General features: G+C 35.3%; 2 protein-coding genes across 3 annotated transcripts in view; one reads left to right on the forward strand and one right to left on the reverse strand.

The window, feature by feature from the left end:
* Window positions 1-402: 402 nt before the first annotated feature.
* Window positions 403-10,609, reverse strand: LOC125668548 (ubiquitin domain-containing protein 2-like). 2 transcript variants are annotated; one of them, XM_048902808.2, is made up of 3 exons: window positions 10,265-10,609; window positions 7,087-7,314; window positions 403-4,306 (listed from the first exon to the last, which is right to left on the reverse strand). In XM_048902808.2, exons 1-3 carry the CDS (start codon window positions 10,329-10,331, stop codon window positions 3,918-3,920), a joined length of 684 nt encoding a protein of 227 aa, XP_048758765.1. In that variant the 5' UTR covers window positions 10,332-10,609; the 3' UTR covers window positions 403-3,917. The 2 variants fall into 2 exon arrangements, with proteins under 2 accessions (XP_048758765.1, XP_048758755.1); XM_048902798.2 differs by having other exon boundaries at window positions 7,087-7,323; window positions 10,265-10,597.
* A 166-nt stretch (window positions 10,610-10,775) lies between these two features.
* Window positions 10,776-20,986, forward strand: part of LOC125658700 (MMS19 nucleotide excision repair protein homolog) — a 46,944-nt gene continuing 36,733 nt past the window's right edge. The window contains exons 1-6 of the mRNA XM_056149032.1: window positions 10,776-10,909; window positions 13,921-13,969; window positions 15,829-15,932; window positions 16,192-16,277; window positions 16,804-16,954; window positions 18,669-18,794. Of these exons, the coding sequence (XP_056005007.1) occupies window positions 10,828-10,909; window positions 13,921-13,969; window positions 15,829-15,932; window positions 16,192-16,277; window positions 16,804-16,954; window positions 18,669-18,794 (598 nt within the window). The 5' untranslated portion in view covers window positions 10,776-10,827. The remainder of the gene's footprint in view (window positions 10,910-13,920; window positions 13,970-15,828; window positions 15,933-16,191; window positions 16,278-16,803; window positions 16,955-18,668; window positions 18,795-20,986) is intronic.

Genomic DNA, 20,986 nt, shown 5'->3' on the forward strand with positions numbered 1-20,986 from the left:
ATCCGTGTTTGCCTAACTCTCTGTTTTGTATTGCTTATAGGAGTTCTGAGAATGATCCCTGTTCGTTATCTTCGCCTTTCACTTGTTACATTTCTTAATGAAAGGTGAACATAAAGAACAGTGATCAATTTCATAACTCCTGTGAGCAATACAAAATAGAGTTGAGTAAACACGGACCCCTGGATATACCATACATGGTGGGATTAAGTGCCTAGGAGGAGTAAGCATCTTCTGTCGATCGGTCACATCCGCCGTGACCCCAATATCTAGATCAGGTAAACGGAGTTATCCGTAGTCAAAATCCATGTGCCAAGAACAGCCTTGCAATCGGTATGAAAAAAGTCAGACAGCATTTGACCCAATGATAGGTTGTAATCTATAAAAACACAAAATATTTCTCTGTTTACATGGAGAAATAAATTTTATTGTGTTAACAAATATCAAGCAATACAAGAATATTTTAGTTCACTTTCTAAACATCACAAAACACGTGACTATAACGGATGTTATGGATCACAAGATTTCCCATTTCCGGTATATTGCACAAACATAAATAAACCAGACCTCAACACTGCTCTTCTTCAGCTAAAAATGTTATATTGCACGGTCTAAATTTAATTTTGTTTTTCATCTTTGAACTAACCATTCCTACTAAAAGTGTTTGAAGACAGGATCCCCCCCGCCACCATTTCAGTCATTGGTCCTCACCTCTGGCGGTGAAATTTGGTTTATTTATAAAAAATAATAATTAAATTTTTAGAGAATATCAGAATTCATTCAATACAAAATGTTACAAGCTTAGGTCATTCCCTACTTTACCCAACGTCATGAAATTGATAACGACACCGAACAAAATGGTATATTTTAAAAAAAATCAACATGTGTTCGTTGATGCACACATCGACAGTAGAGCCCATTTTAACACTTTTTGTTATACAAGTATGTAACATGATTGGAGAGAGCATACCCGGATTTCTCTTTTTTTAAAAACTCCAGTTGAAACTCTTGAGATTTTACTCATTGACAAATTTTGATTACCCAAATACATGTAAAAGAAAACTCTTAAATTTGAGGGTTTTTTAACGAAAAAATCCAAGTGTCCAAAGTTGTTACGAACGTTTAACCTTTGAATAAGTGGGTCAAAGTCAAAAGACAAGGTCTCGTCATATGTGGCACCACCAGAAAGCGCTTGCCACAAGATCCTTGAAGTATCAAAGTCATCTCTCTTAAAGTTTGAGAAATTTAGCCTACTAAAGGTTTTCACATGTTTTAACTGATCACTCTAATTACTGAAAGAGGCTCCAATAATTTACTAGTAATATTCTTTTGTTCCCTTTAGTCAAACTGAACTACACAAAATAAAGGTGGCAGAATTTTAAATGCTAAGTCTATTAAGTTGTCTTTTTCAAAGACAAGGGCAAAGTAGAACTTGCTTGACATACATCTTTTTAAGGAGGTTGATACCGTGCTTTATTAACACCTAGGAAGTGATAATCACCTATGTCATTGTATATAACAATTGTTATATCAAATGACTACAACAGTACCGTTTTGCATGGTACAAAAAAAAAAAAAAAAAAAAAGAGAGAGAGAGAGAAGAGAATGTTGTTTACTTACGCAAATGTTTGGACGTATTTATCACCGGTTTGGTAACGATGGTAAACAGATGATAAACACGCCACAATGATAAAAACAGGGCACACGACAAGGACATACGATCATCTTGTGGGGTAGGCATGTAGAAACACTTGTTATAAACCCCACGTTTCCCATACACGATGAATAATGATCAAATGTTTCAAACAGAGCAGTATGAAGTACAGAAACAGTACAGGGGCAACTCATGATAATCCGTTATACAGCATCATTCCTTATATCCAGGTACATAATGTAGAATGAGAAAACACTGTGATACGCTGATTATACATCAATAAACAGGTCTGGTATTTATAGTGTCCTACGTATATTATGTCTCTCTCTATGCACAGTGCTACCATTGTACATCAATGAAAATTACGATCTCTAAGTAATCCATCAGAATAGGTACCAACTTCAAATTTTAAGAGAATAAAAATAATCACCTAGTTGCCAAAGACTTTTTATAATAGACGTAGACAAGTGCATTACAATGAGTAGGAATATCACAATTCTAAACTTGATTTTTATTCATCCACTTCAGCGTTAATTGCATACATCCTCACAAGCTCTCATTGGGTGATTAGCACGATTCTCAGATAAATCTCAAGAACTCGCGGGAAAAAAAGTTTTACAATACACAAGTGATTCAAAGTTTAAACATAGTGCATTGAGGAAATGATGACGTCAATTTTGATTACTTAACTCATTTCACTTTACACGAATCGTGCATCAGTCACGTAACAGTCGTGAGGCTCTAACGGGATGTAGATTAACACGCGAGGCTCTACCAAGATGTAGATTAACACTGGGTGCTTGTTTCAGTTTCATATCTGGAATGACTGATATTTGGTCTGAACATTGGATAAATTAACTTTTGTTGATATCTGTGAAATTCTTTGTACAGGTTTTATCATTGATAAGCATAAATTCCCTTGAATTCTTTCCTATTCCAATACCCCCCCAACCCCCAGGAATTTTTACGTTTCCACTGATTTTAAATTTGGCATTTCATGTAAGATGACTATTTAATTTAGTGTATCGTTAATTAATATGAATATCCTATGTGATCAAAGACTTTTTAAAAGAAAAGAATCAAGTTTCAAACGTATGCATGATAACAGCATTGGTTTGTAATAGCTGCAATTATGTAGCCCTCGCCAACATTTTTTTAGGGGGGGGGGAACATGGGAACAATTTTTTTTAAAATTAGATAATCTACATTATTGCAGCTAGTTTGTACAGACCTTTCAATTGAATTTCCATAAATATATACAGATTTGATAAATGATAATTGAATTTCACAATTTCAAGAAAGATTGGATGGAAGATGTTGAGATTGAAGCACCTCTCAATGACACCTGAACTGGTTATATTCCACGATTCTCATGCACCCCATGACTTATTTTCTATGACTTCACAAAGACCAAAGACTTTTTATGAGTTGTATGGACCATCTACAAACACAAAGTAAATTAACAGCCTATATAACACCTGTGTTATTATCGTGTGCACTTACAATATCCTATGTGAAATGTCGTCATCTCTAATGCCACACCTGTATCATTAAAATGCACACCTGTAAATTTCAAAGCACTAATTTGACACCCTCAAAATACCCTGGGTGTATTAAAAATACATCTGTGGTAAGAATCTGCGAGAAAGATAAATGACTTCAAAAAACAATCATACAAAGTTAAAAATAATGCACATACACTTGTACACATGTAAATTTTGTGTTTGTGACGGACATCTATATATATTTGGACGCCATGAATAACATAAACTCTTACACCATCAACACTCTACTGACAGTTCAACATTTGTTGTTGTTTTTCAAACATCACAATTCATAAACTATCTCTTTCACACACAATATCAATCTTGGATTCAATTCCAATTAAGGTAATGTAAAAGAATCTGACAGAATCGTTGAAAATATCCACTTTTTTTTTTTTTTTTTTTTTTTTACTATTCTACATGTATGAATTTAAAATTTGAAGGAATAACATAAAAAAACCAACAGTTACATCATAAACCATGCATTCTTTGATGCCAAATATTTTGAAGAAAGAAAAAAATCAGCATAAAAAATGGTATATGATCCTGGTAATAACAGTAAGACAACGCTACAGTTTATTACAAATTCATTTGTCCAATAATACAAAAACAAAAAAAAGACAATTACAAAGCATGAAAACTAGGAATATCCACGATGCTGTGCAGCATAAAAATCCTTAATATAAAAAAAAGAATGTACCAATAAAACAGAAAGACTTGAATCAGGTAGTTTCGTCCCCCGGCTCAGGAGATACTATTACCTGAACCACACAATTCTTTGGAATCTTAGCGTCCTCCAATCGAAGTTTATCGCCTAATAGGCGACCAGAAAAGTACCAGCGCTGTCGGCGAGGCTCGATGCCCAATTCATCACAGATACGTTTTTTGAGTTTCAGAACACTGTCTGTGGTCCGTACGTAGAGTTTGAGGTCTTTGTTTGTGGTAGAGATTCTGAACTTGACAGGCATCTCCAGGCCCGGAGATTGGTTCTCCGAATCAACACCAGCCTCATTCTCACTTATGTCCTCAATTAAGTTTGTGGGGGCACTCAGGGCATAGACTGGAAGCTGGTAACGATTTCCCAATTCATCATAACTATCCATAAGTGTCCCTGAAATCAAAGTAAGACAACCAATCAGTGTCTCTGAAATCAAAGTAAGACAACCAATCAATCTCCCTGAAATCAAAGGAAAGACAACCAATCAGTGTTCCTGAAATAAAAGTAAGACAACCAGTGTCCCTGAAATCAAAGTAAGACAACCAATCTCTTCCTAAAATCTAAGTAAGACAACCAATCACTCTCCCTGAAATCAAAGTAAAACAACTAATCAGTGTCCCTGAAATCTAAGTAAGACTAATCAGACTCCCTAAAATCAAAGTAAGACAACCAATCAGTCTCCCTAAAATCAAAGTAAGACAACCAATCAGTCTCCCTAAAATCAAAGTAAGACAACCAATCATAACTATCCATCAACTTTCATGAAATCAAAGGAAAGATAATTCGTCATAACTATATGCAACAATCAATAAAATCAAAAGTAGAACAACCAATCAGTGTCCCTGAAATTAGATGTAAGACAACTCACTATCAACTCTTCATAACTATCAATATAACTATTGTAATATAAGAGGAGGAGAAAATCTTTGGCTGGCCCGGGAAATCGAACCTGGGACCCCTGCATTACTAGTAAGGTGCTCTAACCACTAAGCTATCCAGGCCGATATCCACGGTCCGTATAGCCCTAATTACTACATTCCTCCCTCCTTAAGATCAATTATAATTTTATAATTGTCTTTCAATATCAACCCAGGTTCATTTCGCCCCTGGCAGGACAACCTGCAAATCCAAGGGTGGTCAATGGCACCAAATGTAGTATAGGAGAGAGGAGAAAATCTTTGGCTGGACTGGGAATCGAACCCGTGACCCCTGCATTACTAGTCAGGTGCTCTAACCACTGAGCTATCCAGGCCGATATCCACGGTCCGTATAGCCCTAATTACTACACTATATATACATGTATTCATGAAATTATTGGTAAGTTGGAACATCGATAGAAGACGTAAACAATGTTCATATAAAAGACCTCTTATCTTAAGAAATGCTTGTAACAAGACACCAGGAATAATGACAGTATAAATTCTCCCCTCACCAGACACCAGGAATAATAACAGTATAAACTCTACCCTCACCAGACACCAGGAATAATGACAGTATAAACTCTCCCCTCACCTGACACCAGGAATAATGACAGTATAAACTCTACCCTCACCAGACACCAGGAATAATGACAGTATAAACTCTACCCTCACCAGACACCAGGAATAATGACAGTATAAACTCTCCCCTCACCTGACACCAGGAATAATGACAGTATAAACTCTACCCTCACCAGACACCAGGAATAATGACAGTATAAACTCTACCCTCACCAGACACCAGGAATAATGACAGTATAAACTCTCCCCTCACCTGACACCAGGAATAATGACAGTATAAACTCTACCCTCACCAGACACCAGGAATAATGACAGTATAAACTCTACCCTCACCAGACACCAGGAATAATGACAGTATAAACTCTCCCCTCACCTGACACCAGGAATAATGACAGTATAAACTCTACCCTCACCAGACACCAGGAATAATGACAGTATAAATTCTCCCCTCACCAGACACCAGGAATAATAACAGTATAAACTCTACCCTCACCAGACACCAGGAATAATGACAGTATAAACTCTCCCCTCACCAGACACCAGGAATAATGACAGTATAAACTCTCCCCTCACCAGACACCAGGAATAATAACAGTATAAACTCTCCTCTCACCACACACCAGGAATAATGACAGTATAAACTCTCCCCTCACCAGACACCAGGAATAATGACATTATAAACTCTCCTCTCACCAGACACCAGGAATAATAACAGTATAAATTCTCCCCTCACCAGACACCAGGAATAATGATAGTATAAACTCTCCCCTCACCAGACACCAGGAATAATGACAGTATAAACTCTCCCCTCACCAGACACCAGGAATAATAACAGTATAAATTCTCCCCTCACCAGATACCAGGAATAATGACAGTATAAATTCTCCCCTCACCAGACACCAGGAATAATGACAGTATAAACTCTACCCTCACCAGACACCAGGAATAATAACAGTATAAACTCTCCCCTCACCAGACACCAGGAATAATGACAGTATAAACTCTCTCCTCACCTGACACCAGGAATAATGACAGTATAAATTCTCCCCTCACCAGACACCAGGAATAATAACAGTATAAACTCTACCCTCACCAGACACCAGGAATAATAAATAACAGTATAAATTCTCCCCTCACCAGACACCAGGAATAATGACAGTATAACAACACCTCCCCCCCCCCCCCCCCCCCCCCCCACACACACACACAAGGAATATAACATTAGCTCTCCTACACATACTTCAGGAACATAGTATAGGCTCTCCTACACAGACACCAAGGATAAAAGCTTCACATCAGCTATTTGAACAATTCCTTCCATTCTTAATTCTTCCATTTTTTTTAAAAATGTTCAAGAAATGACTACATATGTACACCGATTTCTCTACACTAGGTTGTCTATTACTTTGGGGTGTAAATTCAATTTGCACATAAAAGTCTATCATTCATAAAAAAATATTTTGCCACCACATTACTTCTAAAATGGATAAATGCTATATTCACTGGAATTACTGGTTTTGAGAAGTATCTATGTTATATTCCCTGCCATTAGATTAATGTGAAGAAATTTGTTTATTTCCCCATCCACTACGAAACAATATTTGGAAAGCCCTTTTGCTAACAATGGAAACAGCTACAAAGGCAACAAATAATTTTTTTGCTTATCACATTTACCATGAGGAAGTGATATGTTCGCTCCGTCTATGATTGCCTGCGCTAAGGCGTGGTCTCCCGTCTCCAAGGCGTATGCTGCCGCTTTTAAGGCATCCCAGATCTCCTTCCGTCCTTCAAACGCAGGGGCCGTGTCCCAAAACTCGTCTCGCTTCGACCGCAGCTGACCATCAGTCAAGGGGACCTCACTCTTCCATTTGGGTTTCTCTGGTTTTAAAGGTTGGTTCCTCCCTATAGAAACTAAGTGAAAATATAAAGGGATAAATTCCTAGGTACAAAATATAATGGGATAAATTCCTAGGTACAAGATACAAAGGGATAAATTCCTATGTACAAAATATAACGGGATAAAATCCTTGGTACAAAATATAAAGAGATAAATTCCTAGGTACAAAATACAGAGTGATAAATTCCTAGGTACAAAATACAAAGTGATAAATTCCTAAGTATAAAATACAAAAAGATAAAATTCCTAGGTATAGAATATAATTCGATCCTAGGTACAAAATATAAAGAGATAAATTCTTATGTATAAAATATAAAGAGATAAATTCCTAGGTATAAAATATAAAGAGATAAATTCCTAGGTACAAAATATAAAGAGATAAATTCCTAGGTACAAAATATAAAGAGATAAATTCCTAGGTACAAAATATAAAGAGATAAATTCCTAGGTATAAAATATAAAGGGATAAATTCCTAGGTACAAAATATGAAAGGATAAATGCCTAGGTATAGAATATAAAGGAATATTTAATTGCTAGGTACAAATTATAAATGAATATTTAATTCCTAGGTACAAAATATAAAGGAATAATTAATTCCTAGATACAAAATATAAAGGGATAATTTCTTATGTACAAAATTACTTTCAATACAGTTTTCCTTATGAGATGCCTGTGTACATCATGTGAAATAATCTACAAACAATATCACAATTTTCTGAGAATACTAACTTGGATCTGCACTACCTGTGGATACTTGCATATGAATATAACTCTTCAAGTAAGCTTTCACATAAGTTTTGCATTTTCTGGCACAGCTAGTTGTTCTTATGAAGATTTTTTTAATTACCCACTCTATTTCAAGAAATTGCTAATTATCTCCTCTTGCTAAGGGGCATGGACCCAAAATGAAGAAACTTGGAAGCACATTACCTACGGATGCTTTGTGCCAAGTTTGGATCACATTGGCCCAGTGGTAGATGAAAATGGGAAAAGATTACCGTCAGACATACAGATAAACAAGACCACTGAAAACAGATCAGAATAGCTCAATCGAGCTTTCAACTCAAATAAGCTAAAAATGCTGGTTATGTAGTGTACATACAAAATTGTAACTTTCTGTATTACAATACGAAATTGTAAGGTTATGTATTAAAAACAAAACTATTGTAAATATACATAATTGTAACATTACACTACGATATGGAAATGTAAGGTTACATATTGTAAATATGCAGAATCGTAATGTTCAGCATTACAAAATGAAATTGTAAAGTTATGTATTGCAAATGCACAGATTATTGTAAAATTACGTATTGTAAACATACAAAATGTAAGGTTATGTATTGTAAACATCGGAAAGTCAGGTTACGTATTGTAAATATACTGAATGTCAGGTTACGTATTGTAAATATACAGAATGTAAGGTTACTTATTGTAAATATACCGAATGTCAGGTTATATATTGTAAATAAACAGAATGTCAGGTTATGTATTGTAAATATACAGAATGGCAGGTTACATATTGTAAATATACCGAATGTCAGGTTTCATCATGTTCATATCGTAAATTTACTGAATGTAAGGTTATGCACGTATTGTAAATATACAAAATGTAAGGTTACATATTGTAAATATACTGAACATACGGTCACATATTGTAATTATATAGAATGTAAGGTTATGTATTGTAAATATATACAGAATGTAAGGTTATGTATTGTAAATATACTGAATGTAAGGTTATGTATTGTAAATATACTGAATGTAAGGTTACGTATTGTAAATATACTAAATGTATGGTTACTTATTGTAAATATCCTGAATGTAAGGTTATGTATTGTAAATATACTGAATGTAAGGTTATGTATTGTAAATATACTAAATGTATGGTTACTTATTGTAAATATACAGAATGTAAGGTTATGTATTGTAAATATACTGAATGTAAGGTTATGTATTGTAAATATACTGAATGTAAGGTTATGTATTGTAAATATACTAAATGTATGGTTACTTATTGTAAATATACTGAATGTAAGGTTGCGCATTCTAAAATAAAATATACAGAATGTAAGGTCACATATTGTAAATATACAAAGTGTAAGGTTACTTATTGTAAATATACTGAATGTCAGGTTACGTATTGTAAATATACAGAATGTAAGGTTACGTGCTGTAAATATAGTATATGTGGTGTGAAGTTTAGATACATGTAGACATAAATTTCAGGGAAAGTTTAACAAATTAATGATATAATTTTTGTTTGGAATACACATAGTTTTGGGGGAAGTCACTGTTTCATGGCTGTAACTCCTTACATTGACAAGAAACCCACATGATTTGGACATATCACCTAAAAGAAAAATTCATTGACAAATGAATTTTTCATGTCACAGTCATAAAACTCATCCTAATCAGTATCCACACCAATAAATTGAATATATGTGTAGATGGAAATTGGTTAGTTTGATTATCATTTACACTATCATCAATACATGTAATTACTGACGTCAAACAGTCTACATGTAATAAATGAAAATCTCTATGGTTCTCTGTTTAGTAGGACTAGTCACTGTCAGCTAACTTCAGAGATCTATCAGTTTACATTGTGTATCGATATTCATTCACTGAATTACAGTATCAAAAATCCATTTCTAACCTCAATCAGGTTCAAAAAAATTTGGAGACACACATCCCCCACCCCCAAAATTGTAGTTTACAAGAGACATAAACAATTCATTTTACTGTTAGCAGTGTATGTTTTTTTAATTTGGAAGTACTTAATATTAACCTGTTAACAAAGGCGGCACCATAAAGATCGCTTTTCAATGTTTCATCTTCACTACTAAGGGTTACCATCAACGTCAAAAGTGAAATTCAATAAATCAATTCCAACAACCCCCACCACCTTTCACAGCTGATAACCAGCTGGGACCCCCGGGTTTTACCGTTACCTGCTGCGTCCGAGGATTCCCCAGACGACGGTCCATTCTCTCGGTTCGACCCAATACATCCTCCCATTTCAAAAAGGAGGGGTATTGAGTTTATGTAAAGTATTAGTTCCTGAAAAACTCCTACTGGCGTATCTTATTTTCCTATTTTGACGTTCTGTCCAAAATATTGTTGTACCGGAGATCGATGAAGCTGCGGTGTGATTGGTGGTATTTAAAAATATGTACATATATATATTTAAGACAGTATTTTGATTTGGTATGAAATACTTGAATTTTTGGACAGAATAAGGAAGTTTAAAAAAATTGCTTTAAAAATCAAATTATTAAGGAAAAATATTAACTAACAAACCAATTCAGTAAAACTGTTCTATTTCCGGACAAATCAATCTGTTTTGACCTGTACTGTCGAGAAAATCTTCATTCACGTCGGTTGATATATCAAGACGTGTTATGACGATTATCATAATTTTGATGAAAAATCAGAAAACAAAACACAAAATCAAATATTAATCCGGAAATTTTATCGTCGTGTAAGGTTTCTTCATCACTGTGTTCATTTAAACATGGCTGCGCCCATGTGGAAGGGCGAAGTTGATAGATACATAAAAAACTCCGAGGGTTCTTCACTTGAAATGTTATGTAACGGTATGTAATTTTCTCAGTTGTGAACCAATGAAACTGACTGTTAGTTGGTGATTTTAAACACACGGCGCTGCGTTTCGACACTGTCGTACACGTATGATGTAAAACTTATGACGTTATGTAATGTATTGTCACAACACTGGAAATTTATGCCCTGGATGATGGAAGAAAAAACTCTCATCCCTTGGCTGTCACTAAATTTTTTGAAACAGGGCTTTGATCCCTTTATTTGTGCACATTGTGCAGTATAGCTCATTTGGAAGGGCACCTTGCATTTTAGCTCATTTGAAAGGGCACCATACAGTAATATGTTTTACGGCGTGACCGTGTTTGAGGGCGAAGCAAAAAAGTGTTGGCATTAGTACCTATATCCAAAAGTAACCCGAAGTTAGCACGAGGACAGAGCCGTATCAAAGCATCCTAATTTTGAATATTTGATCCGCCTATATATTGAACGCGGGAAATATAACGCAATTGATGTAAACAGTACATTGTGACGTCATATTCAGCGTCGTTATTTAGCAAATTTACAAACATAGTGTTTGAACCACAACAAAAAACATGGCGTTAATCGTGGAGTGATTATATATGATTAAGAAAATAATATTTACATGCTTTTACGGATTTTATGTAACAACTCAGAACGACGTGAACTAGGGTAAACGAGATTTAAAATGGAGGAATACATGTCCACGCGCTAATATTCGAATTGACGCCATTGGTACCAAACTTTTCAAGTTCCATAAGTATGGTTTAATTTTTCATTATTTCCCTATCTTTTCCTTTTAAACATGTATATACGTGTTACCTATAGGGAGAGCTCCGCTCTCACGGCCCTTTGGGCCGTGAGAGGGCTTCGCCCTCTATAATCTCAGCGAGATTCGTCGAGGCTGGATATTTGGACTGACGCCTCTTCCGAATCTCAGACCAGTGTCACATAAAGTGATTCGGGAAATCTTGCTTGAACTTTGGCCGCTTGTTGCGATTAAAATGGGTTAAATTGAATTTCTTGTCCGCTTCAACTTTTCGCCTTAGACATCGTATTAACTCCCTATCACAATGAAACATGCATTTCTTACCTTTACAAGGTGTAAATCCCACAGTAATTCAAGTTGGCTATTTTCGAAGCCATTGCAAACGGCCACCATTTCATATTTTACCTTCTCAACACTGAATATCCAGCCTCGACGAATCTCGCTGAGATTACATACAGTATAGCTCATTTGAAAGGACACCTTGCAGTATAGCTCATTTGAAAGGGCACCTTGCAGTATAGCTCATTTGGAAGGACACCTTGCAGTATAGCTCATTTGAAAGGGCACCATGCAGTATAGCTCATTTGGAAGGGCACCTTGCAGTATAGCTCATTTGAAAAGGCACCATGCAGTATAGCTCATTTGGAAGGGCACCTTGTTGTATATAGCTCATTTGAAAGGGCACCATGTAGTATAGCTCATTTGGAAGGACACCTTGTTGTATATAGCTCATTTGAAAGGGCACCATGCAGTACAACTCATTGGAAGGACACCTTGTTGTATAGCTCAATTGAAAGGGCACCTTATTACATGTATACTCTCCCATTCTGTTACTTTGGTGATGTTGATTTTATCTTGGGATGTCTTTAAGGTGTGAGAATTTTTAACATGTAAGGGATGAATACTAGGATCAACGTGATTTTATTGTTAACTTTGTTAAATGATTCAGTACTTGAATACAATTGGAGGGACCTAGGTTCAAATCCTATTTAAGTCATACTGTTATCAAGGAAATAAAACATGATTGTTTTCAATAATTGATAGAACAGAAGTGATGTATAATGGGAATGATTTTGTGATCTTTATCAATAATCTGTATTCAGATTGTACTTTGGATGTAAGAATATGGGTTAATGCCTGTAATTCCGGTCGGCCGGGAAATTTGGACGAAATATTTCTAAGCCTCCATTAGATGTACTAGTCCCTCTTGTCACTTGAGTTGTTTTCTTAATTTCGTTCCTTTGTTTACGAAGTATACACAGAAGTCTCGAAAATGACACATTCGGATACCTATAAATAGTTATTTCTTGTAAGGGACACCATATCAATCTTTTCCGTCAAAAACTACAAGCCTTGGAAAATTTGACTACCTACTGCAGTCATAGAAAACTTATATTTGCAAGTAAATAAAATCTTTTAAATATTTAAAAAATGTTTAGTGATAAATTATGACGTACAAGAATGTGTTTTTTAAATATACAAACAATAAAGTTCACACAGAATAATAAATAAACTGCACTTTAAATAGTGTCCGAATTTACCGGACAGATTTTCCTATGAGAATTTAAATACAGACACCTATAAAGGTGTGAAATAAATCACTCCTTCAGGCATGTATGCAAATATTTAGATCTTTGGTATGTGTGAGTTGGGGGAAGGAGTTTGTTTCGAGTATAGAAGTTTGAATAAGTATTCACTGAAATCATGACCAGGATCAAAGTAGACCTCTTTATTTAGATAAAATAAAAGAATCTCAATTTTTATCAAAATTCTTCTGTTTTGTTTGTTTGTTTTTTTTAAATCTTTAGCACATGGAATATTGCCCACAAGAATAAATCTAAATTGCGGCGCAAAACATAAGTACAAATAATGATTTAATAAACTGTCTGAACTTGCTGAACTGTCATCCGAATTTAAAGGACTTTGTCCTGTTTTGTTTTTCCCTTTATCTGACATTCCATAGAATGATATCGTACTTCGAAAATTTCTAGATTTTTCCAAGCCTAAAGTGTATTGTTGATTAGAATTACTTAGGGAACTGCAGTATGAGTAGTAGGTAGCAGGTAGTGCGGGAATGACTTGCACAATGAACCAAACAGTCTGGGGGTGGGGTCTACTTCACGCTTTCTTTTCTCACTCCATCCCTCTTCTTTCTCCTTCCTTTTACTTAGTTTGGAGCAATCTACGATGAGCAAGAATAAGAATTGCAGCCCATATTTTCTTATTAAGATATTGGTAAAATTGTTTAATATTTTGTAGGATTGCAAGAAAAGTCAATTTCTCTGCTTCAGTTTATTGAAAATATTGGGTAAGTATAATTAGATAGATACATGTAGTGCATTCTTAAAACTAAATTTACTTACATTTTCAGTTTCTTAAGAAACACCTTGTGTATTACCCTACCCCAGACACTCTTTATTCTCCCTAGATTGAAGATTGTAGGGGGAAGGGGGGCAGATGATTTTATTTTTAATTTTGTTGTGTGTGACTTTAACTCTAATTTGGATATAACATTTCAGCTACACATGGCAGAGAATTCATTCTTTGTGTACTAAAAGGTCAAAGTTAAACCAATTTAATTGATAATTGTCAAGGTTTTAGATTAAGGTCAGTTTGTCACAATTAAACTTGTCCATGTTTGAGTGCGTTAAAACACATTCATTTTAATTATGCTTCCCTTCAAAGAAAAGGGGCATATTGGTTTGCACCTGTCGGTTGGTAGACCACGTTGTCCGCTCAATATCTTAAGAACCATTCACTTGATCGTAATGACATTTCATTTGTGGGTTATTTATGAGTAGAAGAGGACCCTTATTGTTTTTCAAGTCAAAAGGTCAAGGGTCAATCTACTCTGGACATAAGAAGACACTGTCAATATCTTGAGAACCTTTGCTTGACAGACATCAAACTTGGTACATCTTCAGGAGAAGATGAGCCCTATTGATTTTGAGGTCACATGGTCAAAGGTCAAGGATTAAACTGGACATAGGAATATACTATCTGTTCAATATCTGAGAACTCTTTGCTTGACAGACATCAAACTTGGTACACTGGTACATTTTCAGGAGAAGATGACCCCTATTGATTGTGAGGTCTCATAGTCAAAGGTCAATGGTTAAACTGGACATAGTAATATACTGTCTCCTCCTATATTTTAAGAATTATTTTCTTGATTGACACCAACCTTGGTACACTGGTACAGCATAAGGAGTAGATGACCCCTATTGATTGTGAGGTCACATGGTCAAAGGTCAATGGTTAAACTGGACATAGTAATATACTGTCTCCTCCTATATTTTAAGAATTATTTTCTTGATTGACACCAACCTTGGTACACTGGTACAGCATAAGGAGTAGATGACCCCTATTGATTTTTAGGTCACATGGTCAATCCACTCCTGACATAGGAAGATATTGTCTGCTCAATATTTCAAATTTGTGATACTACTATCAATTAAATTATACATATGTATAACCCTTTTCAATTTTACACCATGGGGGCATATATGTTTTACATACATCTCTTGTTACTTTAAAACTTTGGGAAAGTCAAGAATCATATTATTGAAATGACTTAATTTGGTTTTCAAAAATTTTAAAGCATTTTATCTCAAGGACCAGTAGAACTTTATCTTCATGATGAACCCCTGTATATGTAATTTTATGTATGATATTGTTTTGTTTTATCACATATTTACTCCTTTATCCAGTAGATACCACCCATTACATAAATTCTAATTATTATGCTATGTTTTCCTGTGCCGTTTGTGATGTCACAAGCAAACGTCATTTTTACTTAGTTTACAAAAGGGCAGGAAGCAAACTCCCAACAATACAGTAAATAAATGAATAACCGGAAGTGGGGGGGGGGGGTGTTGTTATGATAAAAAAAATCTCCCATGGTTTGTGGTTTGATTTGATTTATATTCAACTCGTGTGTTTTCTATCCTCTCGCCAAGGCTCAGGGATAGAAATCACAAATCATTGAATATAAATCGTATCAAACCACAAACTATGAGAGGTCTCACATATATTGTAAGTATAAAGCTGAAACTAGGCCATGTGGTTGATTTCTACTAGAATATTGCTTTTCAGATTTTTCATGTATGTAGATTATATTTTGTGTAAAAAGTAAGATAAATGTAAATTCTACTTGATTGTTTTCAGAGAGTATTTGACCAATGAGGATCACCAGGTGAGGGGGCGTGTCATCAAGCTCATGTCTGATGTTCTTGTCAACATTCCAAGTAGTCTTCTGTCTTCAGTGGAAGGTAATCTGTTCAGAAAGTGTTGAATTTGGTGTCATTTTAATTTCAAGAAAGTTTGAATTTAAATGAATTGCCTTTGAAACAACTTGTTGAAATGTATTCCTGATTGACACATTACATCAACTGATGTTTATTAAGATTCACGCTTTGTGTAGGTGATGGTCAGGCAGTACGTCAGAAAGTAGATTGATATTATGACATTGCGGTAATGCCTTTTAGATTGATATTATGACATTGCGGTAATACCTTTTTTCTTTTGCAGTGAAGCTGTTGGTGACATACTTGTGTGAGAGACTTCAAGACCATCACTCCATACAGCCCCTAGTTCTCAGGGCACTGCTGACACTGGTAGGGTGGTCAGTTCTATAAATAGACAACCAGAGTGGGCGGTCTCCTATCTTACTAACGATAGACATGATACTTCAAATAGGCAGAAAAAAACTTTTGTTGATTTTCAGATTTATTAGTTTTAAACTTTAGGAGTTATGGGACTTCATATTTTTTTTAATATTGATAAAATGATAGTTCTTTCTATGGCACAGAATAACTTGAGATTACTTGAGAAGATTTTCATAGAATTTAAAGGTAATGCTTGAATTAGGAAGAGGAAGACTCCTTTCAATGATTTCAGATTTATCTGTTTTGTTGTTATAGAGTCGTGAGAAAGTTTTTTGAATTTCAATTAGAAGACAAACACTTTTTATTGCATGTGATATCCTCAAGTCCAGGAAAAATTAAAGAGTGGATGTACCAACCCCTTGACCAGAAACACATAGTTCAGTGGAAGAGCACTAGATTAATACATTCATTGCGGCGCCCTTTCTGTTTTCTTCGTTTTATGTTTTAGCTGTAATGTTGTAGGTTCTCTTTATAGATTGTTGGGAGTGGATCCGGACTACCTGAGGGGTGTGCGGAGGCAGTGTGTAAAGAGATTTTTAAGGAGGTACAGGTTCAATCCCTGTGTCAGACAGACAGATGTACCATCTACAACATTTACACATCACTCCTCAAAGAAAAACTCTCAGGTGATTTCATAATGAGATATTTACACACTCCTATAATTACTTCAGATTTCTAATGTTGCACGAGTACTTAGTTTTGGTGAAATTATTGCTGAGCATTAATTCACGAGTTCATAAAAATCAGGAATACTTCACACCAAAGAACTTTAATCCAACAGAGACTTTTGTTTTTGCAAGACAGATGTCTTGCTAATAAATTTAGTGTATTTTGAATTTATTGCTCTTACTGTAATTTAGAGTAGTAATAGGCCTATATTGTATATGTTTAATGAAGATTGATAGTGGAGGACCTAGGTGTCTCGTGGCTGTAGTTGGCATCTCAAGGTCACGGGTTCTGATTCATTTTGTGTACACTTAATGATTTATTTTCACCTTGGACAGGTTTATCTGTTTGCTGGTTCAAATTCTATTTTCTCTGTTTTAGGCACAATAAATGTCTGTTTTAGGCTGGTACAATAAATGTCTGTTTTAGGCTGTACAATAAATGTCTGTTTTAGGCTGGTACAATAAATGTCTGTTTTAGGCTGGTACAATAAATGTCTGTTTTAGGCTGGTACAATAAATGTGTGTTTTAGACTGGTACAATAAATATCTGTTTTAGGCTGGTACAATAAATGTCTGTTTTAAGACTGGTACAATAAATGTGAGTTTTAGACTGGTACAATAAATGTGTGTTTTAGTCTGGTACAATGAATGTCTGTTTTAGGCTGTACAATAAATGTGTGTTTTAGGCTGGTACAATAAATGTGTGTTTTAGGCTGGTACAATAAATGTCTGTTTTAAGCTGGTACAATAAATGTCTGTTTTAGGCTGGTACAATAGATACCTGTTTTTAAGCTGGTACAATAAATGTGTGTTTTAGACTGGTACAATAAATGTGTGTTTTAGGCTGGTACAATAGATACCCGTTTTTAGGCTGGTACAGTAAATATCTGTTTTAGGCTGGTACAATAAATGTCTGTTTAGGCTGGTACAATAAATGTCTGTTTTAGGCTGGTACAATAAATGTCTGTTTTAGGCTGGTACAATAAATGTATGTTTAGGCCAATTCAACTTAATTAGTAGATTATCATCCAGGGTCAGCAAAAAGTATGGGGCGGGTGGGAGGATTTTATTTTTGAATTTTTATTTTCTGAGTAAAATATTAAAGACAAATGAGTTTTTTTCCCCAACAGATCCGCATCATTTAATGGCAGATGGATATCAATCTATGCTATTTTCATACACTAATTCCAGGTTAAGCTTTAATTTAAGGATATAACAGAAATATACTGAACTTCTTCAAGATTTACGTCTGTAAGAACGCAAGAAATTAAGAAAACCATATAAATCTACTTTCTTCAGGTGACTTTTCATGTTCCTATACCGGAAATGTAAACAAGAAGTGTAAATACCGGAGTCAGACATGAAAATATTCCGGAAATCACAAGTTTCGCAAAATAAAAAAATTCGGGGCGGGCCAATTTTGAGGGGCGGGCGGGGATGATAATCTATCAATTAAGTTGAATTGGCCTTAAGTTGGTACATGTACAATAAATATCTGTTTTATGCTGGTACAATATATATCTGTTTTAAGGCTGGTACAATAAATATCTGTTTTAGGCTGGTACAATAAATGTCTGTTTAAGTCGGTACAATACAAATACTTTAGGTTTCCAAGTGTTTGGTATACCTGTGTACAGAAATATAGGACTGAGAACGTATTGTGTATTTACAGAGTTGCAGACGATGGGGACTGACTTTGTATTTGGCTTTATCCAGTCCATGGATACTGAAAAGGACCCTCGAAATCTTCTGTTGGCCTTCCACTGCGCAAGAACTATCATCCTGAATTTCTCTCTAGGTAATCAACATCTTAGCTGCCTTTCAGAAATCAGTGAGATTATATACTCCCAGTGATAGTATTATGAGTTGGAAGTTCTCGATGCAGACATCCTTTGAAGTAAAAATATGTAACACTCCAAGCACTATACATGCATGTATCCCCTATCAAATGTGGATTGGATGAGATAGGTGAGGTTTGTAAACTGTATGTATTCCAGTTTGTGTTGAGATATTTGTTTTAAAGAGCATTTCAAATTCAATCTGCTTCAGTCCTGAGTTTATGATTTGAACATGACATCTAATTGCCTAAAAGGTTATAAGTCTTTGAACAGGCTGGGTCATTCCAATCAGAGTTTATCTTCAATATGTCTATACAATTTTGTAAACTTCACAACAAATAGCAATCTTAAAAGGCAAAGAAGCATAAAATTGCATACTGTATGAAAGCATTGTTTTTCAAGCCCCCCTCCCATTCACTACTAAATACTGATTTTAAATTATACATCACTCAATGCCTTTATAGTTTATTGGGTCATAAGTTGTACTTGTATCTCTGTATATGAAAAGTTTGTTAGTAAAAAAAAATTGTGCATTTCTTGACATAAGAAATAAGCTTGAATGTGGGGTTAGATTTTTTGACTTGAGAAATAAGCATGATTGTGGGGTCACATTTCTTGTTCTGGTTTAATGTCTATTTCCTGCAGGTTGTTTATTTAATGTCTATTTCCTGCAGGTTGTTGGTTTAATGTCTATTTCCTGCAGGCTGCTGGTTTAATGTCTATTTCCTGCAGGTTGTTGGTTTAATGTCTATTTCCTGCAGGCTGTTGGTTTAATATCTATTTCCTGCAGGCTTCTGGTTTAATGTCTATTTCCTGCAGGCTGTTGGTTTAATATCTATTTCCTGCAGGCTTCTGGTTTAATGTCTATTTCCTGCAGGCTGCTGGTTTAATGTGACTATTCTATTCAGGCTGCTGGTTTAATGCGTCTATTCTATTCAGGCTGCTGGTTTAATGTGTCTATTCTATTCAGGCTGCTGGTTTAATGTGTCTATTCTATTCAGGCTGCTGGTTTAATGTGACTATTCTATTCAGGCTGCTGGTTTAATGCATCTATTCTATTGAGGCTGCTGGTTTAATGCATCTATTCTATTCAGGCTGCTGGTTTAATGTGACTATTCTATTCAGGCTGCTGGTTTAATGTGACTATTCTATTCAGGCTGCTGGTTTAATGTGTCTATTCTATTCAGGCTGCTGGTTTAATGTGTCTATTCTATTCAGGCTGCTGGTGTCTTGGTATTTGAATCCTCTGAATTATCCGACATTATTCAACAATTGCATCAAGCATTATTCAATTATCATATCTTACATTATTCAACAATGTCATATCCAACATTATTGAATAATCATATCCAACATTATTCAACAATGACATCAAGCATTATTCAACAATCATATCCGGCATTATTCAACAATGACATCAAGCATTATTCAACAATCATATCCGGCATTATTCAACAATGACATCAAGCATTATTTAACAATCACATCCGGCATTATTCAACAATCACATCAAGCAATATTCAACAATCATATCCAACATTATTGAATAATCATATCCGACATTATTCAACAATGACATCAAGCATTATTCAACAATCTTTATTCAACAATCATATCCGGCATTATATCTATAATAATTATCTATATTCTACAATCAGTGATACCCACCTCTTGTTTGATACACCTGTAGAATGACCCCTGAAACTCTGCCACACATCTCAATTCAAATACCATTGTAACTGGAATGAGGCCCCAGTAGAGGTGTAATGAGGTAACTGGAATGAGGCCTCAGTAGAGGTGTATTACAAGTGTAATGAGGCCCCAGTAGAGGTGTATTAGGAATATATTGAGGTAACTGGAATGAGGCCCCATTAGAGGTGCATTAGGAGTGTTATGAGGTAACTGGAATGAGGCCCCAGTAGAGGTGTATTGAGATAACTAGAATGAGGCCCCAGTAGAGGTGTATTAGGAGGGTAATGTGGTAACTGGAATGAGGCCCCAGTCGAGGTGTATTGAGGTAACCAGAATGAGGCCCCAGTAGAGATGTATTAGGAGTGTAATGAGGTAACTGGATTGAGGCCCCATTAGAGGCGTATTAGGAGTGTTATGAGGTAACTGGAATGAGGCCCCAGTAGAGGTGTATTAGGAGTGT

This window comes from Ostrea edulis, chromosome 9 (assembly GCF_947568905.1).
Source record: "Ostrea edulis chromosome 9, xbOstEdul1.1, whole genome shotgun sequence".
In the NCBI taxonomy this organism is placed as follows: Eukaryota; Metazoa; Mollusca; class Bivalvia; order Ostreida; family Ostreidae; genus Ostrea; species Ostrea edulis.